Below are 23,592 nucleotides of genomic sequence, written 5' to 3'. Positions count from 1 at the left end.
CTCTTTGGACCAGTTAAAAAATTAGTTCAAATTTAAAAAAATTGGTAGAGAGCCAAGCAATTAATTTAAAATATCATCAAATGCTTATTGTTGGACCCTGGGTCCTGACATAAAACTGACAGCCACAACCCCTCTAAAAATTAATTCCAATTTTCCATGAAAACTGATTTATTCAACAGGTCATAGTTTTCCTTTCCATGTTTGTTTGTTTACCCCGGACTTGACTTTTTATGAGCAACTTGGCAGGTGTTTCTAGAAAAGCAGAGGATGCTTACCCTACTGGTGCACCTGATCCATGCTCCCAGTTTTTAGTGGAGTCCAAGTTGCTCATTTGCTTCTGTTACTTTGTATGTATGATTTTAGTTACTCTATGTTCTTTGTTGTGTTTATCTGTTTTCCATGTCTGGTCTTTGTCCCTGGATTGCATTCTTTTGATTACTGCTATAACCTTGGTTCCCTTGATTACTCCTTCCTTAATTAGTATTCAAGAAACTTCCTGGATTAACTTCATTTAGGCCCATTCAGTTTTAACTCAAGTTACTGTATATATAGAAACCACTGAACACTGACAACAACATTGCCACATCATGTGATTGCCTCAACATCATGTGATTGCCACATCATCATGTGATTGAAATTTTTGTTTGTTGTCCTTTATATCTTCCAGCTTTGTTTTAGTGACTCTGGACAATATCAGTACCACACAAATGCATCAAACACAATGACACTACACAACAACTGATATTTTCTTCACATTTTTTTTTTATTTACAGTCTTTATGACTTCTTTAGCATCACCTGAAAGAGATAAATATATCTTAGTAACTATAAACAAAATTGACACACATGTAATTTTCAAGGTTTTCCAATATTTTTTGAAACCTTCACAAGCAAGCAAATCAAGTTACTTGGGAAAAATTTGATGAAAATATCTACCTTGGCAAAAAAATGTAATGTAAGGAAGTGAATTAAGTATTTAGTAATACTTCTATAAATCTGCCAGACTACATTTTTTTCTTAGCTCTGTAAAGCGAGTATGAAAATGTATGACATAATTTCCAATGCTAACATAAATGACGCACAAAAAACCCGAAAACATAAACCACACCTAACTAAACATCTGCAACTAACACTAGTCTTGCACCAGTTGATTCATCAAAATTAAGACAATCATCAATAATATGGATGTATGTATATTTTTTGTTATTTAACACAAAAGATACAAGATTAAACAAGAGTCTGTTTGAACCCGCAAAGCCACATGCTGTATAAAGACTGGTAGAACAACCAAGACACAACCAGCAGTGGGTGAAACAGTTCATGGGATATAATGTCTGACAGTCTAAAACTATTACTATCATTTCTCAGATAGAATAGGGAACGCTGTCATTCTTAAGTGCAGAAATCTCTAAGAATCAGGCCATGTTGAAAAATAACAAATCATGCAGAGAAAAAACACACTAATTTGACAATGTGGGTACTTAGTTTATTGTCTATTGAAGAACATACAGATCAAATCATATGGTCCAGAAATAGAACAGAACCATAGGGGAAAGCCAGTTATCTCCCCTTGATGATGAAATTACAATGCATTTCATATTACTTATACCTCAAACTACTAATACTTACAAAAAAAAGAAATAAATGCATATTTCAGCATTTCAGACACCAATTTGGATAATATCTTATAGAAATACATGTTTTTTTTTTCCACCATGTTTCACCTACTGCCTGATTCTTAGAGAATAACATTTAATGCAAAATGATCTGTAATTCATTATGTCAACCAATTACATACTTTTTATGCCACAGGAGTCTGGCCTGCTTCTGCGGGTTTAGATCCTTTCTGTTCTGAGAAAGGCCTGGCTGGTACGACTTCATCTTTAGGTTCAACTATGCTAACATGATCAGGAAGAGGTCTCTTGGGTCCAATCTTGCCACTTGGGTCCCATGGTAACATGATCTTTACTTTAATACCCAACACACCTACAAATACAAAATTGATCGAACTGATTTGTCAATAAGGAAGTACTGTGGTATTATTTATATTCGTTGAATACATATTTTTTTGTGGTTTTCATGGATAGAGATGAAGCACAGTATTGAGATTCCAACTAACAAGAATTTCTGTGGATGAATATTTACCATGTATAATCTTTGTATCTGTCGAGTGACACAGGGAAAAAGCCATATTGAGGGGTCAATATCTTGTACCCTTAATAGTTAAATCTAACAGAATATCTATTTTTGTGGTTTTCTTAGCTTTTCTCGCCTTTCACTAATAGCAGTTCTTGTAAGTGAAGTTCTGAACTCGAGAGTATTTCCACTTCCTATAAATCATTAACCAGCAATGGTGACTCTACTTTTGTAATTTTGACTTGGTGAAACTTATACTCCTAATGAATATTACCTGATAGATGCATCATACATATTTCATACATAGTTAAAATAACTTCAATATGCATCAAGGCACAGATGCATTTCAATGCAAGCCGTGGTAGAATGTGTTCTCAAAAAAACTTTCAACAATTAAAATGCTATTTATGTGTACAAAATATTTCTTTAAAGTTTTGAGCAATAGTGATAATTTGCTGGAAATGCAATACTCAACGGTCAAAGTGAAAGAATATAGAATATTTCAAAATATCAATTAACTTAATTAATTTCAACATCATAACAGAAAACCTTCTATGAGTTTTTATGATGTTGACATTAAGCCATTTGATATTTTGCAATATCCAACTTTCAAAAGCTACAAAACCTTTATCACTAAGATTCTTTCAGAAAAATCTCGCCGCTTGACATCTGTCACGTAAATAATTCTAGATTACACATGTATCTATCTATTAGGCGACCATTTGTTACGATAAAACATTACAAACAGGCTCTTTTATATAATCAGGTTTAATAGACAATGTGACACAAACAATTGCGGCTGCAAATTTTTCATATCACCACTTCCATGGTGTGATAATGCAAATATCTAAGTAATGACCAAATCATAGAGAAATACTGATTACTAGCCTGTAAAATACGCATTTACAATGATTAGGTAAGACAAGGATCATTGGTGATAGGAACATGCACATTGTAATTCAAAATGATCCACAGTGTGCAGCTTAATATGACCTAGAGATATAATCCTGAGCAGTTTCAGCAAGTTTTGACACACCGTTCAAACTTGATATACCATTAATTTTGATTACTATTAAATATTTGACACAGGATAAAAATTTATCCAGAACAGAAGAGGACACTTTTTAGCCCCTTATTCCTAAATGGTTGAAGTCAGAAACCATCCCTTGGAGGCATGGCACCTGAGGTACAATTTCAAAGGGTTTATTTTCTTTTACTCAGAAACTGTAAAAGTATTTTATTTGTGGGTAACAATTTTCATGGTTTAAGGAAAGACCATCAATTCTGAACATTCTGAATTCATGGATTTGACAACTTCATCATACTAATGAATGGTTAATTTCCTTTTCATTGGGAACAATATTTAGTTGTTTAATGAACCAATGAAAACCACAAAAACTGGTACCAGATGAATAATGATATTTTCACAGTATTATCCAGAAAAATAAAAAAAACTTTCTGACCCCTTATGCTAAGCTCTTGCCACAACCCTAAAAATAAATCTTTTTTAGCGGTTGTATAAAAAATGGTCAATTTTTTTTAAATTAAAAAAAAAAAATGTAGAAAGCACATTTACATTTGAAAAAAAATGTTCGCAACTGGAGTTAACTTCCAATGGTTTATAGTTCATGCATGTAATGATAGTGAAGTTTTCAGCTTTGTTTTCTCTTGTTTTGTAGTACATTTCCACAGTTTTCTACTCGAACCTGCATACTGTAATCTCCAGTAAAATTCAGTATTAAGTAAAGTTAACACGTCTGTACCTTGTCTGAGAAGAACGTGACGGACAGCTGTGTCAACATATTCATTGATTGGGTCACCACTATGGATCATCAATCCGTCAACGAACTTCATGGATTTAGCTCTCTGTCCTCTAAGTTTACCGGAGACGACGACTTCACATCCTTTAGCTCCACTCTCCATGATGAATCTCAGAACACCATAGCATGCCCTGACAGATGATAAACAAATCATGCTCAATAAAGCATGTGGTCTAACAGAAAGACTACTAAATTCTACTTATTGAGGCTTGTTTGTGTGTTTGTTTTGGTGAAGATAACTTAGTGTCAAAGGGAAAAATAAGAATAGGGACATGCACAAAGGCTTCTTATATGAGTTTCAAGGACTTTATTGTACTTGTTATAAAAAATAGCTTGGATACCTGAGCACAGCACTTTCTGAAATGTATCTAATTTCCCACAAAACAATGTACAATATACCTACATTAACCAGTAAGTTTATAGTAGGCACAAAAATTGGGTAACAGAAAACAGACATTATTTCGGAGGAGCTTACAAGATTCTTCAGTGATTTTGTTATCCTAAATTTACTTACGAATATAGTTGATTTCCCAAGCAAATCTATTTAAAAATCATGCAAAATGAAAAAAAAAGTTTATCCCCAAACTTTTACTCCCAATTTTCTCCAAAATAAAAGGGAAGGGAGCAGTTTTTTTTAAACAAAATCACTGAAGCTGCCAATTACATTCATTTAAACTTTTTACAACAAAATGCTTGTGTATAAAACAAGATACTGAAAAATATATCGATTAAGGTGAGAAACAACAAAATACAGACCTTCGGACAGCTAATCCACCAATAAGTTTGTATCTTAAAGATTCACACTGGGCAATGGCACACAATCCTCTCTGTGCAACCTTCTCAGCATACAACTGAAACAAAATCAGATCATATTATGATGCTGACAGGATGACAAGAAAATATTTCAGAACAAAGAATACACAACTAATATTCAAAATGCCACTAATTGGTGAAAAACTTGGGTCACACAGAAATGGCTGAATTCGTTAAACAGGAAGTACAAAAGAAATATTTGTCTGACAGGCCTGAAATTGGATGCCATGATATGGGACCTGTACCAAAATTCACCTTACTACATGTACATTGTATAACCAAACTCTCAATATTTTGTTTTAAAAATACAGTGGATTCCACTTAATTGCATAGCCTATTTGCCAGTAAAAATTATGCAAATAACTAGGCTATTCTTATAACCCAAATTACGATTTTACTGGAAGTGTGAGTTCAGGTAAGACGATGATACTGTGGATCAACCAGGGATATCACTGTTCAACATTTCTGATCTGGTATTTAATTGTTATAGACCTTCTCATTGTATTGTTCTTTTATCAATAAATAATAATATATATTGTGTTTGTCTTGTTTATTGACCTTCTTTACCTTGTGTGAATTTTTAAGTAAAACCACGTGTTTCTCATCTATAAATAGTCAAGTAATTTCCTGACCTTTCTATGAAAGAAAATCCCATATTTCATATTTCAGCCAGGATTCAGTGTAATATTCATCAATGTTTGCAGTTTGTGGGCTTTTGAAATGGTTTGTGTATTTTTATTCCTCTGTTCAATCGCCATTGTACACTGATAGTTGTGTATTATACTTGTCATTGACCTCGATATATTCCTATGAAGTGTGGATAGTATGGAACACCTTAGGGTAGTTGAATTTCATTAGACATTGTACTGAATGAATGACTTTTAATTTTCGTATGATATTTATGCCTAGTAACCCAAGCTCACTCAAAACTGTTCAGCTCATTAAAGAAAATTAAATTTACATTGATAATCATTTGTAGTCGGAAGAATTTAAATAGGGACAAAAAATACTCCAAGCCGAACCCCAAGACGCATCGTAAGGTGATGTTTGGCATGTTGTCAGAAGTCATTGTTCACCTAGGTGCTTGTTTATTTTAATGTAATTAGAAATCATTTATATTGTCTTTTATGTACATTATGTTTTTAATCCATTATTAACACCTCCTGATTGATGATAATCTAGTTTTTACAATAATAAATATGATTGACATATTTATGACCCGAAGGCTTAAAATAGAATTTGGGAAAACCTGTCTTTACGTGGATGAGGCAAAATTCTCTATGCAATAAACCGAAATGCACCTCCAAGGCCTATGCAAATAAGTGATTTTTTCCCTAATAGAATAATAGGAAATGGTTTTGTGCAGGAGAAAATTATGCTAATATCCGAAATATGCAATAATGCGATATGCGATTAAGTGGAGTCGACTCTATTGAATTGTTTGATGAAATACGTTCCATGAGCTAAAAAATTACAATGAATCATCAAATTTAAATGTCACTTGCCCTGCCCTCTTTGGAAAGTACATTAGAATGTTTAATTCTAACATAAAAGATTACATATTTTCTACATACAAAAACAACCTAATCATACCTCAACAGTCCCTTCTGGGAAGTTGAATCTTTTCTGCACAACAGAGGTTAATTCTCTGATGCGTCTGCCTTTCTCTCCTAGTACATTCTGTGTTCTGGTGGCCAAAATGATGATTTCTGTACGTGTTGGGGTGACTCGTACTTCAACCCCACTGTAGCCATCTTCAGCAAGTTCTCTGGTCAGGAAGTTATTCAGTTCAGCTCTGAATACTCCATCAGCAACAAACTACAAGCAAGTAAATTGTATTATTTGTAATTTAATAAGTAATGTATAGTGCAGTGACATTAACTTTCAAGCTTAAATTACATGTAAATAAAAGCATACTTCAGGTCTTCCCAAGTTAATGTCAGTCATTTGAACTAATAGACATAATTCTGACAAACTGAAAAATGTTTTGTCAGTAATTTTTTGGGACACCCTACATGTATATTTGGGACATAAAAATCTGTGTTTCATACTAGAAAATTGCGAAATTCAGCAATTTAACTCAAAACCACAATAAAAAAAAATATCTTGTACATGCAGTTTAAGTCCTAGACTTCAGGATAACAAGTGCATTAACATGTACATACAAAATTTAACTCTTCAGAAAAATAGACATTGGCAGTGTCCAGACTGAAAACCAATATGTATATATAATGTAAATATACAGTTAGTTAAGGTTTAGAACACTGATATGCATTAAGAACAATTAGACTGCTCAAATAAAAATTTTCCCATGTAAAATTTATACATACAATAAACATTTAACAATAATATGATATTTACAGTACAGCTGGCAGCAGTCTGATAAATGCCAACCATGCCTCGTATCTAAATTGTAGCATCCAATGCCAGGTATATTACTTATTGTCCTTTAATTGACAAGCCAATCCCTAGCTTCACCTCTACAGGAAGTGATAATTACTGTGCCATGTGGCTACTTGCTTGTAAGGTATTTTCTTCCTGGTAATTACCCTGATAAATACACAGGTGTCTACACATTGCTGTATGATATATTGTACATGTACAAGTACATGTATATAGGCAAGTAACATTAACTTTGAATTTGGACTATAAAACAAATGTGTATGATCAATTAGAAAAGCTGCTCTCATGACTTGGTTTGACAAATTGAAATGAAAATTATGTGTTGAAACATTTCTAAGGGGTGAAACATACTTCGAGGTACATGTATCAGAAAAAGACAGAATTTTTTCCTTTTCATTATACTCATATTGACAATGGCGGATAAAATAATACAATCCACAAGAATAGTTTAAATCACAAAATGAAAAAATGTGTTGTATACTGACGAAATTAATAGTATCCTTTGAAAGTAAAATGATACATATCATATCATGTACAGTATTGTTTCACCCCAAAACATTTCAGAGATGAAACGAATCTCGAGACACAATGTAAACATATATGTTCATGTACTGTACCAATAGGGCAGAATTTATGCAAGTCTGGTAATAATGATTGCTGTGCTGAACCTGAGGCTATATGATAATCATCAGTGGAAAGATTCAGACTATTTTACAACCAATCAATACATGGGGTACGAATTCTAGTCAACATTTAATGCTCTATTTGGTTCTCTGACATCAATTTGAGTAAGATCACTAAAGTTTCAAATTCAAGACGCATTGCATTTCTGTTCTTTAATCTGTATGAGAAGTTTCATTTCATATCAACAGCCATTTAATGACAGGAATTTTAAATATATATGTCCTCATCGTTTTTGATCAAGGTACAATGAACGTTGGCAGTGAAATACAAGCAGAATAGGATTCAGCACAAAAAAAAACAATATTAAAGTTTCGAAAGATCAGGGGTTGACGCTTTGCATAACATTGCTTGAGGATGAACTTATCTAATATCACAAAGTTAACATGAAAGAAGAAAAGTGCCAGAAAAAAATATTGCATTGAAACGAGCAGTCGGTCAAAATCCGAGTTACATCGTGAAATTCGAGTGCCATCCGCTCACATTATCATAGTACTGGTCTTCTTAGGTAAATTATTGAATTATTTCTTTATTTTTCAACCTATCTAAACCCCACAAGGATCCTGAAAATGTCATCTAACCTTCCTTTTCTTGCTTATTTGGTTAGCCATGTTGACGGCAATTTTGAAAGAGGAAGTAGGTTAATTTTTTTGGAATGAAGTCGGTTACGGAATTTCCGTACAACCACATATTTTTATAAGACTTGTATTTTGGTTGAAATACCTTAAAAATCAAGTACTTTGTAAATTTATATTTCAAATATAACAAAACAGCTAGAAAACTGTAGTAATTTAATTCTAATTTCGGAACAAACATTTCCGGAAAACTGTGTCCGGTTTACTACCTTTATTAATTTTTTTACAATATGTTCATTTTTACTTTCACTTTGTGTGCTTTTTTCACCAGGCTTATTTCTTTTACGTATGGTGATATAACAGGAGATTTCAACACGTTTTTAAAGAAATATCATCATTTTCTTAGCTCAGATCGCTTCAACAGATCCTTTGAAAACTTCCAGGTTCATTTTTTAAGTTAATAAGTGCACACTGTACATAATTATTTTAATTTTTAATTCTATACTTCCTGCCTACAGATTCTTTTTAGTTTTTGTATTAAGAAATCAAATGTATTATTTTCCACTTGTAGCGTGCAACACAAAGTGGAATATGGTGAAACTCGTAGTGCTAGCTTTTAAAGGCAATGCCAATTGGGTACTCCATATTATATTATTAGGATATATAACCAGAATAGGTATACTCGGTATAGCGTATATGTCAAAGAGACAACAACCCCATCAGTATGAAAATGTCAGCACAAGAACACCCATGGCGAAGCAAGACATACATAGGCTATCAATTCCTGACTTGGGACAGGTGCAAAAAAGTGGCAGGGTTAAAGTACTTTGGGGGGTTCACAGCCCCCTTTTAAAATCTGGCCACTATGGAATAATATTAGACAATTAAACACACCAAAAAATCTGATCCTTGTTACATCTGAAATAAAGAAACTGAATATGAATAACACAAATGTACAAAGGACTATTAGCAGTTCACTGTAATGCCAGTTCCAGACCAGTTTAAAGCAACATGTACAAAAAGTTGTCCCCATCGAATGAGCTTATTCAACTTTGAGTTTAGTTAACTTATTTGGTGAGTATGGAGCTTTCCATGCTTTGTGTAGAATATTACTGTAAAACAAAGGGTGAGAGAAAGCCGCTTATATAAATCCTTTACAAGTACACCTGTACTCTAGAGTGAGTTCCATGTATCTCAGTTGAAGACTATTTCTATGACCTTGTACTGTCAAAGACCTAGATGTAGTTATTTCTCGGTTACAAAAAGATTCTGCTTGATTAAAATCAGAAACTTTGTTATTAATATGAGTAATTTGAACCAGTTGTAATATGTAAACACCATATGATGGTGTAAAGGGGATGTGACTATCTAAAATGAATACCATGTAGTTAACAATAGGGAATGAAAAATCATCCCTTCTATCATAAATTTTAGCACTAAGTTAACCATTATTAATATGAATACTAAGACCAAGAAACAGACATTCTTTATTATCAATACTTGCTTTGTTCGAAGACAGTTCAACAGGATATGGTATATCTTAAGTATAATTATTGAAGTCATCATTGTTTAGAGCCAAAATATTGTCCAAACATTTGAAGGTGTTATTAAATTTTCCTACCAAATGTTGTTTGGAAGGGTCTTTATTGATTCTAGCCATAAATTGTGATTTGTAACAATACATAAAGAGGTCCACAGTAAGTGGTGCACAATTTGTCCAATGGGAATTCCTATAAATCTCCATTAATAGGAGAATGGATATGGTGAATATGTCAAAGAGACAACATCACCGGAATAAAAAATATCAACTATGTACAGCCATGATAGCTGTTATAACCTTCAAAAATTCTAAAGTGGGAGATCTCCCTCTCAAAATTTTCTCAAATTAGGAGATTAACTGAGTTTTGGGGATTTTTTTACGACATGCAAGCTAATGAGAATTAGACCTATCAATATTTCCATTTAATCACTGCATATAGGATCTAACAACCCTCCATTCTTCTTTCTGTTACCACACTGGTGAAGCCCAGCACGATTCCTGAATTAGATGCCACCCCACCATTTACCCATAGCATATTAATAGAATAACTAATGAAAACTGAGTCAATATGGGAAATGTGATCATTAGTGACAAAAAGACAATTTTAAATAAGTGTGGGGAACAATAATAAACTTACAAATTTGCAGTGTGCAGTATCAGGTGTGTGGCTGTTTATGGAAACAACTTGTTCTCTTTTGCTTTTCAGAGAAATTACTGGCAACAGTTGCAGCTTAATAAGACACATAAATATCCCAGTGCATTTTACGGTCCAACCAAGTTTTCTCACCTATCACCAGAAGAATTCAGAGGTAACGAAATATTTTTTAGTCAAAGCAAACAATATACTTAAGACCAACTGACCTCTATTAATATGACCTCAAAAAATATGCATTCATCTAATGGTGTCATGCTGTCATTGACTACATGACAAGGGGTCATAGACAATCTGGTTTCCAGATAAGAACTAGAGCGTAAATATACCAATTTATATTCAATTATAGCACAGGCAGTGTTTTCAAACTCTTATTTTGGGGGCTAAATTTGGGTCCCATTCCCATAGAGAAATATGCTCAAAATTTATCAAATTTCAGTAGTGATATTCCCAATTCTGACTTAAAAATGGTCTCAAGATTTGTTCATGTTAAAAATGGATATTCATGAAATGTACAAAATCCTTTCTTCATTCTATTGTATCAAATTTGTCATCCAGAGGTCACCTTATGGACTTCAATGCAATTTAAAGTGTAATGGTCTTCATCAAGGATTTTAATAAATTTTTTTTTTAAATACTGCACATTGTATAAAAATCTTTGCCCTCATTTCCCTAATACACAATGTTTTTCCTAATATCATGGCACCCTGTCCCTTTCTTAAAATCACTGACAAGGTGCAACACCACAAAAGGATTTTAGAATTGAACATAATTAATTTGCAATTCCTGGTCCATATTTTAAAAAACATGAGTTATCTTGTATTTACAATGTTCAAAATTGATTGGTAAGGTAAGTAAGGAATACAAACCAAGTCTGATATCTGTGAAATTAAACAAAACAATATTCATAAAAATAGAGAGATACAAAGAAAATTCCCTTGAGAGAAAGTAAACACATTATAAAAAAATAACAGGAATATATTTAGTCTTAAGGAGGTAGACCTAGGGTAATGGACACAACTCTTAAAAATCATTGGAATGTTTGTGTTCAGCATTTTACATCAATCTCATGTAAGCATCAAAGTAACTTGGATTGATTTCATTCTGTTTCAAATGAAAGCTTGTTAGGCTTTGGTAAATTGAACTTGATACAAACATATCACTGATTTTAGAGTTTCCCTTACCCTAGGTCTACCTCCTTAAAGAAAAACTTTCAAAAGTAACATACATGTACATGTACATAATATTTCAAATAGTAGCTGTGAGTTTATAAAAAGTTGTCAAGGCTGTGTGAAAGCACAATATGTGATTAGAAAGGCAGGGGGTCATGGGTCATTTGCCCATCAGCATTGAAAATGGCCCCTTCAAAATTTGAGCTGCAATGAAAAATGCTGAAAATGGCTTTTGGCAAAAAATTCTCCCAAGGCTCTGCATATCCCGTTTTTACTGATGAAACCTCAATAACTCTGAAATGAAAAATCTAAAAAAAAAACTGTGAGCAAATTACAACATGTTGACATCAAATTAAAAACTTATTTCTAAGGAAAATTATCTTGAATTTCAGTACAAATTTATTTCTTAGGAACAGTGTCTGTAATTTCATTTCAGATTTGATTTTACAACATGTGGTCAACATTTAGATAAACATTAATATATTATTTTACATTTTCAGATCAATATTTGACAGATCTCAAAGTTAAACATAAGTTGCCAATTCCAAGTCAACAGTTGACCCCACTTCACACCCTTAAGCAACTTAACATTCCGGAGAGGATAGACTGGTGTGTTACTTGATTCACTCACATATTTTAATACATGTGATGATCTGTGCTCAGTCTAAAATCTTAGTATGAGATCTAGGGTTCAGGATAACTTTTCAGAGTAACAGTCCAGGAATTAATTTGCAAAACAGATTACAAGGGTCAATTCTAAATATATGTATTTTAAGTCTTAAATTATTTTATTTATTATATCCCCTTGTCCAAAACCTACACAGGCAAATATTTTTCATGTGAAATTCATGTGAAATTCACATGAAATTGACATGATTTTCATGTGAAATTCACTAAACACAAATTTCATGTGAACTCTGTCACTTAGTTTATTTGCACAATGCAGATGAAAATCATGTGAAATAATTTTGCCTGTGTATATACATTGGCTAAGTTGGTCAGGTTTTGAATGTAGTTTAAAAAAAATACCCAAGATCTCTTTTGCTTGGATGTTTTGGGCTTATTATCATTGAATTAGTAAACTGATTCACAGATGTGGATCCTAGGCAGGGTTATATCTTGCCTTTGCCCTATAAATGTTATTTTAACTGAACGAACAGGACAGTGATGATGACAAGTTTAAAAATGACTTCTTATGTGAAGTTTTAAGAGGTTATATTTATTACGGTGACCTTCCAATTTGAGTTTTGTGAGCTCATGCTGATTAATTACAGTTCTCTTCTATCAAGATCTTTTAAGAATATGCTAAGAAAAAAGGTCATTTAGATGTCAAATTTTGATATCTGTGTTGAGTACATGTTAGTAGTTTGTACTAGTTATTAACTTTAATTTCTGCTACATTTGAGATAGATATTGGGATGCAAAAAAAATAAAAAAACATGGTAATTATTTGCCCTACAAATTTAGAGCTATATTTATCCTTATGTATATATTTAGTAAATTATGTGATTGCAAAATATAAAATCACCTGTTTATACAACAAGAACGAAACATTTCAACGTGTGAAAAAACAACACTAATGCTTTACATAATATATATCTATTCAAACTGAGATGTCTGCTTTGATGTGCTTACCTTATCTTATCTATTGTATGATTATTATTTTAGGCGGAACTACAGTAACAAAAACTATGTTACTCCAATAAAAAATCAGAAAAAATGTGGAGCATGCTGGTAAGTTAGTTGTCTAATAGGCAGATGGCTGATCTAAAAATTCCAAAAAGGGGGGCGACTCTGACTGACCTAAGAGGGCTGCTTCAGTAATTTTCTTTTATAATGAACGAAAAATTTCTAGATTAATGAGGGTGGGGTAGACCTCCTGTCCCCTTGAAACTGCTTATGAGGGCTTATATCATACCATACTTTTACAATGTTAATCACTGCTGATCAACTAATCAGCCAGCGTGAAGGAGTTAGAGTAACTACTGAATGGTTAGAAGTCAAAACAATATGTCCTTGAGGGGTGTTGCTCCTTTTGCTAGAGAATTAAGGATACGGCTTAGAGTTTGGGCCTAGTACAAAGTTCAAAGTTCTGAGTTATTAGATTCAAATCAATGGCCCACTAAGGGCACAATAACAGTACAAACATCTAGGAGTCAATAACAATACCGTATTTGACCCAAAAAATATGCAATTGTGTACATCAGTATGTTTATAAAGTATGATAAATTATGCTATAGATAATATGATGGTTGGGATTTGTTATGGGTCGACAAAGTAGGGTCATCTTCATCACATTTATCCTGACCTTAAATGAATAAAATAATTACAACTGGATGTTAAGATACAATCAGTCAGTCAATTAATATCGCTTGTAGAAATTCACTCTGTGTTTCAAAGATTTTTAAGGTAAGATGAAGACTATTTATAGTGATTTAGTTCAGAATTTTTTTTCTTGTAAATTAGATTCTGAAACAAATTACACCCATGTAATAAAAGATAAAATGTAAATATCTTCTGTGGTGTTAGGATGGTCTTTGTAAATGCAAGCAATATTCAATAATTTTTGTTCTGGATGATCTGATGATAAAGTTTATTTAGAACCTCTAATTTCCATCTAAATAAAAATGAATTGCATTTCTTTTAATCTTGTCCTTTAGTAGACTGAAGATCTGATGGTATCTCTTATGAGGTTGTGTTAGGAGTCATTGTAAATTAAAGTAATTGTTCATAATACTATACTGTTTCTATTTTTAGTGTATGGCTTTTTAAGGTAGTATTCAGCAAATTTGGACTTAAGTGTCAGTCTTTGTAAGAATCAGGCAGTGGGTGAAACATGGTATGAAAAAAAACACTATTTTGAAAGTTTATTTTGACTATTTGCACTATCAGAATCAAGGATAAAAGGCTGTTTTCCATATCATTATGGTATATTGAGATAATTTCATAGAAATGCACTGAAAATGAACATTTCAAGGGTAGATAACTCTGTCAAAAATCTGATTTTTTTAACATTCTATTGAAAAAATACTGAGCAAATCCAGAGATGCAGAGATCAAATAATGGTCTTTTCAAATAGAGAAAGCATCCTAGAGTTGAATTATATTGTTAGTTCAGTTTGGTTTTGACAGACATGTTTCTGATTTTTCCCATTTTGCCTGATTCTTATAAATACTTACATAAGTGCACTTAATGTAGAAACTGTTTTACTTTTGTTAGATGACCATTGTTAAAAATCACTTTAACATTGTCTATTTCCTAGAAACAAATTAGAAAAAAAATTATTCATAGTTTTTGGTTGCTTATGAAATTTTGGTACTTATCTTCTTGCCTATTTCAGGGCTTTCAGTGCTACAGAAACAGTTGAGAGTGCCAAAGCTATTAAGACAGAGTTACCTCCCATTGCCCTTAGTGTACAGGAAGTGATAGACTGTGCCACCTACAACAGTGGGTGTTCTGGAGGGGATCCTTATAGAGCCTTGAAATGGCTTGAAGATGTAAGAACAGAATTGCAATACTGTGAAAGTTCTATTTTTTCTTGGAGTACCAATTTTTGTGGTTTTCGTGGTAAGGCCAAAGCATGAATTATTGTTCTCAGTGAAAAGGAGATTTCCATTGATCTGTATACTGAAAACCTCAAAACCACAAATTCAAGAATCCACAAACTTAGGTTTCTACATTAATCAACGAAAAGTGGTATCCACGAATTAAAATACTTTCACAGTATGAGAAGAAAGATAAGTTTAAATTCATTTAAATATTATTTTAGAATTTGTATAGTGAGAGCTATTTGTATGCAGCAACTTCGTTGATGGGGTAGTTATGGATTATGTCTAAACCAAGTGAATATGGAACAATTCCTAGATCACTCACTCTGTATGCTTTATAATTTTAAACTATCATATCCAAATTACATACATTGTTTCCTACAAAATTTTAATTTCATGTTTCAAGTCTCCTTATCATATTTTTTGTATAAAATATTAATGGAATAATTAATTGAAGAGAATGAATAACCAAATATGGTCATAAGTGCCAAAATATGCTTATAATGTGAGGAACTCGTTCCATGCAATAGTTAAATCTTAATGCATTCTTGGCACCAGTGATTATATTTCCATTATTCAGTATCACCAATTGATGATCTTGTTTATTTTATAAATTTTTCCTGTTATTTATTGCTATTTTCAAAATAAATCTTTAATCTTGTGATTGGTGCACTGGTTTCTGTGTTGTGATATTTTTGCAGGAGAAAGTCTGATAGTGAAACTACACAGTGTGAATAATTGAAATTTTTTACACAGGGAACATTGAATAAAACACTGCTATCTATATAATAAAAGAAAAGTCGCAATAGTGAGAACTAGAAAATACAGTTGAACCTCGTTAAGTCGAAGTCGAAGGGTCCATGCAAAAATGTTCAAGTTATTCGAGGTTCGAGTAATCCAAGGTCGAGGATAAACCGGAAATACTAGTAGTTTGGTCCATGGTTATTTCTGTATTTACATCATTTGTTGTGCTTGTACATGCACATGTACTTCACTATACACGGTACTTTGTAATGTCATGTGTTTTACATTGGAAGATATTTTTTTGTATGTTGTATATTGTTTGAAATTATGAACGGCACGGAGCGTTAGTGAAATTTCCTATTTATTTTTTCTATATCAAAAACGTCAGAGTTCATAACATTCTGCTTTGTTTCATTCACAATCCAATCAGGAGTATCGCCAAACCATGTGCTCTATTCTGATGTGTTATTAATAAAATTCGTTTCTTTTAACAACACGCGCAATTTTAGATTAATTAAATAAACAAATCAAAACATAAAGTGTCAACAAATTAATTTTAAAAGCCACGCTAATTTTTGTTAAAACACATTTCCATCATGGTTTGTAATAAAGTAATTAGTTTTCCGACTAATTAGTTGACTTCGAGACATCAGGGTTAATTAACCTCGAAGTCCTATCGAGGGGACTGATTAATTACCTCGAGTTATCCGAGGTTTTGATTCATCCGAAGTAAAATTGTATTGGAGTAAGGGGAGTTTTGCTGGGATTTTGTAATTGGTTCGAGTTATCTGAGATTTCAACTCATCTGAGTTCAACACATCGAGGTTCGACTGTATTTCATTTTGAAGTACCGAAGGAGAAAATTTAAAATCTCTTAAATGTTCTGTTTTATTTTACAGACTAATTCTCCGTTGACAACAGAGAAGAAGTACCCACTGACTGATACCTCTGATTTCTGTCGAATTATCACAAACAATAGTGATGGTGTCAGGGTTAAATCTTGTAGTAGTACTAGGTAACAAGACTATCACATATACCAGAGTATAAGAGGAAATATTTGAAACTATAAATGCATCATCAGCATGATTGATTGTACCAGGTGGACAACTTCTACCCAGCATCCAATTGACAATCAATTACAGAGCATTATTAAACAATTAAAGATTTATTTATGTGGCTATTATGATTTATCAACCCTCAATAGTGTTGTATTGACCTCGCCTATGCTTTGGTGAATAAACATTTCTCAGGTTGATAAATCTTAATAGGGACTTAGATCAAAGTGATTAATTGTTTTATTACATGAATCAATGTGCTTGTAAGACTATTTTCGGTTTCAATTTTTAGGTTAAAACCATAGTTTATTAAATTATGCAACACCAATATTGATCTATTTTTAGCATAACCATGCAATTTGAAAAAAATTAAACAAATCAGAAAGCAGAAAAAAATCTATTCATGTAATAATATTTTTTATTCATTCATATAAGGGTGTAAAATTGATGACACATTTTTTCTCTGTATTTACTTATCTTCCAGCTATGTAGGGAATGAGAATGAAATTTTAAAGTTACTGACCATCTCTCCAGTAAGTGTTGCTGTAGATGCCAGCACATGGAATAATTATATGGGAGGTATCATCCAGTACCATTGTGAACAATATATCAATCATGCTGTACAAATTGTGGGATATGATATTTCAGGTGATTATCTCCCTTTTTATAACATTGACATCAATCGAAACCAAACTGAATAAACTCAAAACCTTTGTGAGCTGTACATCATCCAAGCTGTACAAAATACAAGGATTGTCTCCCTTTATATTGCTTTGAAACCCAACCATTCACTTAATTAGCCCAAACCTCTTTGAGCTGCACATCATCCCTGCTGTACAAATTGTATGAAATGATATTTCAGATGATTATCTCCCTTGACGTTACATTTTCTAAAGTATTGAACCTTGAATAAACCAGTCAACTGTATAAACAATAAAAAAGGGGTTTGTTTCAGACAGATTTTTAATCCAAACACTGAATAAACAAAAAACCTGTTTAAACCAGACATGTTTTCAAGTCCTTCTATTTCAGTTTAATATAATTCGAACCTGGGTAAACAGAATTCCTGTCTAAAAATAACATATTTTACAGTCCAAAAAGGGTTACAGTTCAACATGTTCTCCATATTAGGGTCCTGCAAGAAAGATGTCTTATGGTTATCTGACTGGAATTACAAATAACAAAATATATTATAAATTATAATTAAAATACACATTTTGAGAATCTCTAAGCCAAACAAAATTTTGTTTTTTTTCTAAGTAGCAAGTATGGTTTTGCCAAACTATTCGCATAATATAATGCTGAACCATTTTTTTTGAAAATGGCAAAATTGATTCATTTGTACCTTTGAATATACAACAATGAATAGTTTATAGTATTCTATTTCCCTTTCTGAAGGGTGTGATGTTTCTGTTCAACATATAATTATTTGATTGTTTATTTCTTGGCATCCTCTTTAAAATTAATCATTTTAACTACAAATTTGTGGATTTGTAAAGTTTTTCCTAATTTTCCAAATTAAAAAATGACACATTTTTTCCCAATAAAAATGGACGTGGAAGTTTTGAAAAAAAAAACAATATCACTGATGCTAGTGTACTAACCACACCTTTTGATATGTGTAACTTTCATCTCATGTAATCCATACTAGTATTCAAAAGGAATGCATACGTTATAGTATCACACATATAATGGACTCCCTGAAATTAAGAAACAGTTATTTACATTTAAAAAAAATTTATAAAGAAATATGATATTTTGAAATTATTTTTAAAAAAAATTCAAAAAGTCATCTAAAGAGTAATCAAAATCCAAAAGTAATGACCTTTAACTTTTAACTGATGACATTCATTGCATAAAAAAAAACAAATACACATGTCTGTGTGCATGCACACACGTACATGCACACACTTCATGTACCTCAATAGTACACCTAGTCCATGCTACCAGTCTTTCAGAGGAGTCCTGGTTGCTCATTTACTTCTGTTTCTTTGTACATGTTATTTAGGTTATTTCATGTTCTTTGTTGTGTGTGTCTATTTTCCCTGTCTGGTCTTTATCATTGGAATATATTCTTTTGATTCTTGCTCAAATCTTAGTTCCTTTCATTACTCTTTGTTTTATTTGAACATGCTGGAATAATAACATGGTCATTTACTTTTACAGATTTTCCATAATTTGTAATGATTTGCGATGCAAATCTATAGTGAAACAAATTTGTTGTTTTAAAAAGTAAAATTCACACTTAAAAATTGGAGAAGCACAAATGACAAGATTATTACATGCAGATATAAAGCAATATGGTTATATTACAGAATTCTAGATATTTTGAGGGGAAGATTTGTAAAAGAAACATTTCGAGTGATATACAGTGAATACTGCATATAAGACCCTGAATAATGAGAAAACCTAATAAACAAACCCTGAATTATCAGAAAACCTGTCCAAACCAAACACTTTCTGGAAGTCCCTACATAAGAATTTAAATTATTTTGAAATTTTGAAAACCCATGGAAGTATAATATCTAGACATTATATTTCCATGGTAAACCGAAATACCTGTCTATTTACTTTGTTTACCTTGTCGTTGAGATCTTAGATGTTGCCTTTTTGATCTGTTTTGATAACATTTTTTTCAACAATACCTGCTTCTGGCCGATAGAAATCAGACACCTGTTTATTGGAAGTAAACCGGTTTTAAATCAAAAAAAAGGTTTCAGTAGGGACAGGTTTCACTGTACATTTATTTACTCTTCCATCTAAAAATCAGGCAAACTGTGTATAAGGTGTGGCACCTTAAAAATAGAAAAAATATACCTCATAACCTCCAGAAATAACCAACGAACTGTTTGTAAAATTTGCATTTTCAAGATATTGATAGGTCATATTTAGTTGAAATGCACCATGAAAAAAATGGCTGTAAAAGTTTTTCCTTATATAAGCAGTCAAAAAATGTCTACATCACCAATGCTTCATGAGAAAATTTTATAGCTTAATAGTTGTTTTCTAGATGTATTTGAATATGTATGAGACAAAAAAGACCAAATTTAGAATTATGATGTGCCACCCCGTGCCTGATTCTTATGCAGAATGGTACTTATTTTTTTTGTTTTCTTTTTCTGTTTTTTGTAGGTGACATTCCATATTACATTGTGAGAAACTCCTGGGGAGCAGACTATGGAGATAAAGGGTATATGTACATTAAAATAGGAAATAACTTATGTGGTAAGATAATCATAAAATTACATTAAGTCTCAGAAAAAATTTCTTTCTTGGTTCCTCATCAACTCCTTCTTATTTTGAATTTTTTTTATGTATAACTCAATGATTGAGTTTTATTCACAGAAAATATAGTTATTTCAACCAACTCCTTCCACAAATCTTATATTTTTATGTGGGGAATTCTGAACTTTTCACTGAATTTGTGAGCATCTACCCCCAAATGTTGGAGTGTCCACAGGTATGTGAAACAATAACACTACATATTTTCCACATTTCATTAAAATATTTTATTAGTAGATTTTCATAATGTTACACATGTGCACCGTCAGAATCTTTTTAAACATATGTAAACTTTTTTATCCATCACACACATACCTCCCATTTTCATGATTATTCTAATGTCTCATCTTTTTCATAGTTGTCTCCCTTGTATTGTTGTCCCATACTAAAGAATGTGATTGTGCTGGGCATGTTTCATCCAACTTCTAGGTTTTCACTTATTTTCATACCTTACTTGCAAAGCATTGGGGCAAATTATTACGGTACTTTTATTTTAGGTCTGTGTGTCTGTTTGTCTGGCACATCTAAAATTTAGATTTTATTATTTTTTTTCATTAAGATGACATCATCATCACCATTTACTTAATTTTCAGAATGTAAAAGAATAAAACACCTTTATGGTTCCTAAAATTGTCTTGTACCCATCACATTGTCTTTTTGTAGTCATTTAAAAATGAAGTATATTAATATTTAGTGTATCATTTTTTATATTGCTTAGGTAAAGGTTAATTGATATATAATTTATTCATCTTTAAATTTCATATTTTGCTCCCACTAGGATCTACATTTCACTATGCATTATTGGGTGTATTTAGGCCAAAAGTAAATTGAAGATTGTATTGCTTGTAAACAATAAAGAAGTAAATTGAATCGAGCAGCATGTCAAACAGACCATACCTTACCAATAACAGAAAAAATAGACCTTCAATAGATAGCGAGAAATTTCCTGCATGCAACGAATACCTTTGTCTGGCCCCATAAATAGCAAACACAACAAACCAGTAAACAAATAAAAAAAAATTTTATTTGCAAAATTAAATTGAAACCTCACAAGATGAACAAAAGCTAGACATTTCTGACTTTAAATAGGATTTTATTTTTTGTAAGCACATAATTTCCTATTACATGTTTTTTAATTTTACTTTTTTTTCCAGGTATAGCTGAAGAAGTTACATCTGTCACAGTGTATTAGGAGGCTTGAATTTAGATATTTCATAATACTTGTGCATTTGTTGTACACTCTCATTCTGAACATCATTTTTTTATACCCGGACATGGATCCAATTACCAGGCATCCACCCCCCAACCCCGAAAAATAGGGGAAAATTTTTTGCATGAAATATTGTTTTTTCACAAAGTCTACCTCCAAAATTTGTTTTGCCTTGCTTCACTTGGTATTTGGTTTTATTAATGCCCCCTGACCTGAAATCCTTGACCGGCCCTGATACCCCCAAGGTATATAGTGATCAGTAATATTTTGACAGAAGGTTTATATTGGTATATCATACCTAGTTATTAGATTTCAATGTGATGCAACATCAAATTTCTGTTTAAAATAGTAATCAAGGGAACCAAGGTTATAGCAGAAATCAAAAGAATGTAATCCAGTGACAAAGACCAGACATGGAAAACAGTCGTACACAACAAAGAACATGAAAAGTAAATAAAATCATACATACAAAGTAACAAAAGCAAATGAGCAACTCGGACTCCACTAAAAACTGGGAGCATGGAGCAGGTGCACCGGTAGGGTAAGCGTTCTGAAGACTTCATTTATGTTACTGGGGTGGGGAGCAGGATGTATCCTTTAATGTGCTTTACTTATAATTTTTCTACTTTTTTTTTATATTTGTACAAAAATAGTAAAATAATTTAGCTTCAAAAGTATGTCCTTTTTGTAACAGCACCTTAAGGTTTTCAGAAATCTTTGGCTTTCGGTAGTCCATGGTAATGTTTTGTCTTATGTGCATGTACTTCCTATTTTGGCAGGCAAAATACTACACTAGACTTTTAATTTATAAGCAGATGACTCTTCTGGTTTTTATCTCTTGTTTGTCATTACCAGTTTTTGTTCAGGAACATGCTTTTATCCAAGGATTTTAAAATCCCTTTTTTAGCTCACCTGGTTTAAAAGGCCATATGAGCTTTTGTCATCACTGCATCCATCATTAAATTCTCATTAAAAATCTTCTCCTCTGAAATCACTCAGTGGATTATCACCAAACTAATATTGTACCCACTTGTTTGAATACTAAACAGGGCCAAATCAAGACACTTTGAAAAGGGGGGGGGTGCCAGCCGAGGTTCCTCAGAAAAAATTGGAGATGCTAGGAAGGACATTATTTTCTATTTTTTCAATAATTAGAATGGTGCCATAATAATGAAATCACTTGTTTATTGAGCTACATTATTTATTGAGTGGTTTTCTATAATATGTTTTCAAAAGTTGGCAACTCCATAAGGTGAGGTCCAATACCAATCGTCTCTCCTTTGATTTGCCTATGTGAGCATACTAATTATCTCTATCTATATTGTTATAAGACACCCCCATAGCAATATTCAGATATGTTTATATACCAGGACAATGAGGTACATGCTACTCTTGTTTTCCTGTAGTTAAGTTGTTGCAACTTTTAAAGAAGTACTCCAGGTAAGAATCATGCAAAATGTGATTCATGGTTGGAAAGCTTACATCCTTTTATTTTTGATATTTTGTTTAAATGTTATAGTTCACAGAAATTAACATATGTTTTTTTCATGTAACCCGTGCTCTTAGGAGATATGAAATATGTAGAATGTATTGTAGAATTCAAAATAAGGGAAATAATTCTGTAAATGACAACAAATTACAATAGAAACTGTTGGATTTTCAGTGTAAATTATCTCTTATGATCAGACATATTGGAATGAATGATAATACATTTTATCATATAGACCCACAAAACAACTTATTAACAAAGCTGTATCACATTATTACAGAATTTGCATGATTCTTACAAAGACTGCTACTTATAATCTACATGATAAGAATATTTTTTTGTGCCAATACATTTGTATATAATTGGTTATTAATCTGTCAGATTTGTATTTTGTAATAAAATACTAAAAGCAACCTTGCTTTCATTGTATTGCTAGAATCACTTGCAAAAATGTCATTGAATTTTGGATTTCC

At 32.1% G+C, this 23,592-nt stretch overlaps 2 protein-coding genes across 3 annotated transcripts; one reads left to right on the top strand and one right to left on the bottom strand.

Annotated features, from left to right (window-relative positions):
- Positions 1-744: 744 nt before the first annotated feature.
- LOC148605699 (small ribosomal subunit protein uS3) lies at positions 745-8,485 on the bottom strand. The gene is made up of 6 exons (XM_088550713.1): positions 8,434-8,485; positions 6,362-6,586; positions 4,712-4,806; positions 3,899-4,086; positions 1,798-1,985; positions 745-797 (listed from the first exon to the last, which is right to left on the bottom strand). The coding sequence occupies exons 1-5, from the start codon at positions 8,461-8,463 to the stop codon at positions 1,801-1,803; spliced, it is 723 nt and encodes a 240-aa protein (XP_088406839.1). The 5' UTR covers positions 8,464-8,485; the 3' UTR covers positions 745-797; positions 1,798-1,800.
- A 207-nt stretch (positions 8,486-8,692) lies between these two features.
- LOC148605698 (cathepsin O-like) lies at positions 8,693-23,532 on the top strand. Of its 2 annotated transcripts, none has more exons than XM_088550711.1 (9): positions 8,693-8,870; positions 10,674-10,776; positions 12,292-12,400; positions 13,460-13,525; positions 15,132-15,288; positions 16,983-17,098; positions 17,623-17,786; positions 20,271-20,363; positions 21,575-23,532. In XM_088550711.1, exons 1-9 carry the CDS (start codon positions 8,718-8,720, stop codon positions 21,610-21,612), a joined length of 999 nt encoding a protein of 332 aa, XP_088406837.1. In that variant the 5' UTR covers positions 8,693-8,717; the 3' UTR covers positions 21,613-23,532. The 2 variants fall into 2 exon arrangements, with proteins under 2 accessions (XP_088406837.1, XP_088406838.1); XM_088550712.1 differs by lacking the exon at positions 8,693-8,870 and adding an exon at positions 9,004-9,063.
- The last annotated feature ends 60 nt before the right edge of the window (positions 23,533-23,592 follow it).

Source organism: Perna viridis, chromosome 10 (genome assembly GCF_037379345.1).
Source record: "Perna viridis isolate PV_CMFRI_1.1 ecotype Kerala chromosome 10, ASM3737934v1, whole genome shotgun sequence".
NCBI lineage: Eukaryota > Metazoa > Mollusca > Bivalvia > Mytilida > Mytilidae > Perna > Perna viridis.
Note: the sequence above shows the minus strand (reverse complement) of the source record. Positions and strands in the feature narration are given on the sequence as shown.

What these genes read in the sequence shown, in the direction of transcription:
- LOC148605699 (XM_088550713.1), bottom strand. Translation starts at nt 8,463, where the DNA reads ATGGCTAACCAAATAAGCAAGAAAAGGAAG. An exon ending in AAATAAGCAAGAAAAGGAAG is followed by an intron (nt 6,587 to 8,433) that starts GTTAGATGACAT and finishes ACTTGCTTGTAG; the next exon opens with TTTGTTGCTGATGGAGTATT. An exon ending in GGTGGATTAGCTGTCCGAAG is followed by an intron (nt 4,087 to 4,711) that starts GTCTGTATTTTG and finishes ATCATCTGTCAG; the next exon opens with GGCATGCTATGGTGTTCTGA.
- LOC148605698 (XM_088550711.1), top strand. Translation starts at nt 8,718, where the DNA reads ATGTTCATTTTTACTTTCACTTTGTGTGCTTTTTTCACCAGGCTTATT. An exon ending in ATCACCAGAAGAATTCAGAG is followed by an intron (nt 10,777 to 12,291) that starts GTAACGAAATAT and finishes TTACATTTTCAG; the next exon opens with ATCAATATTTGACAGATCTC. An exon ending in ATTCCGGAGAGGATAGACTG is followed by an intron (nt 12,401 to 13,459) that starts GTGTGTTACTTG and finishes TTATTATTTTAG; the next exon opens with GCGGAACTACAGTAACAAAA.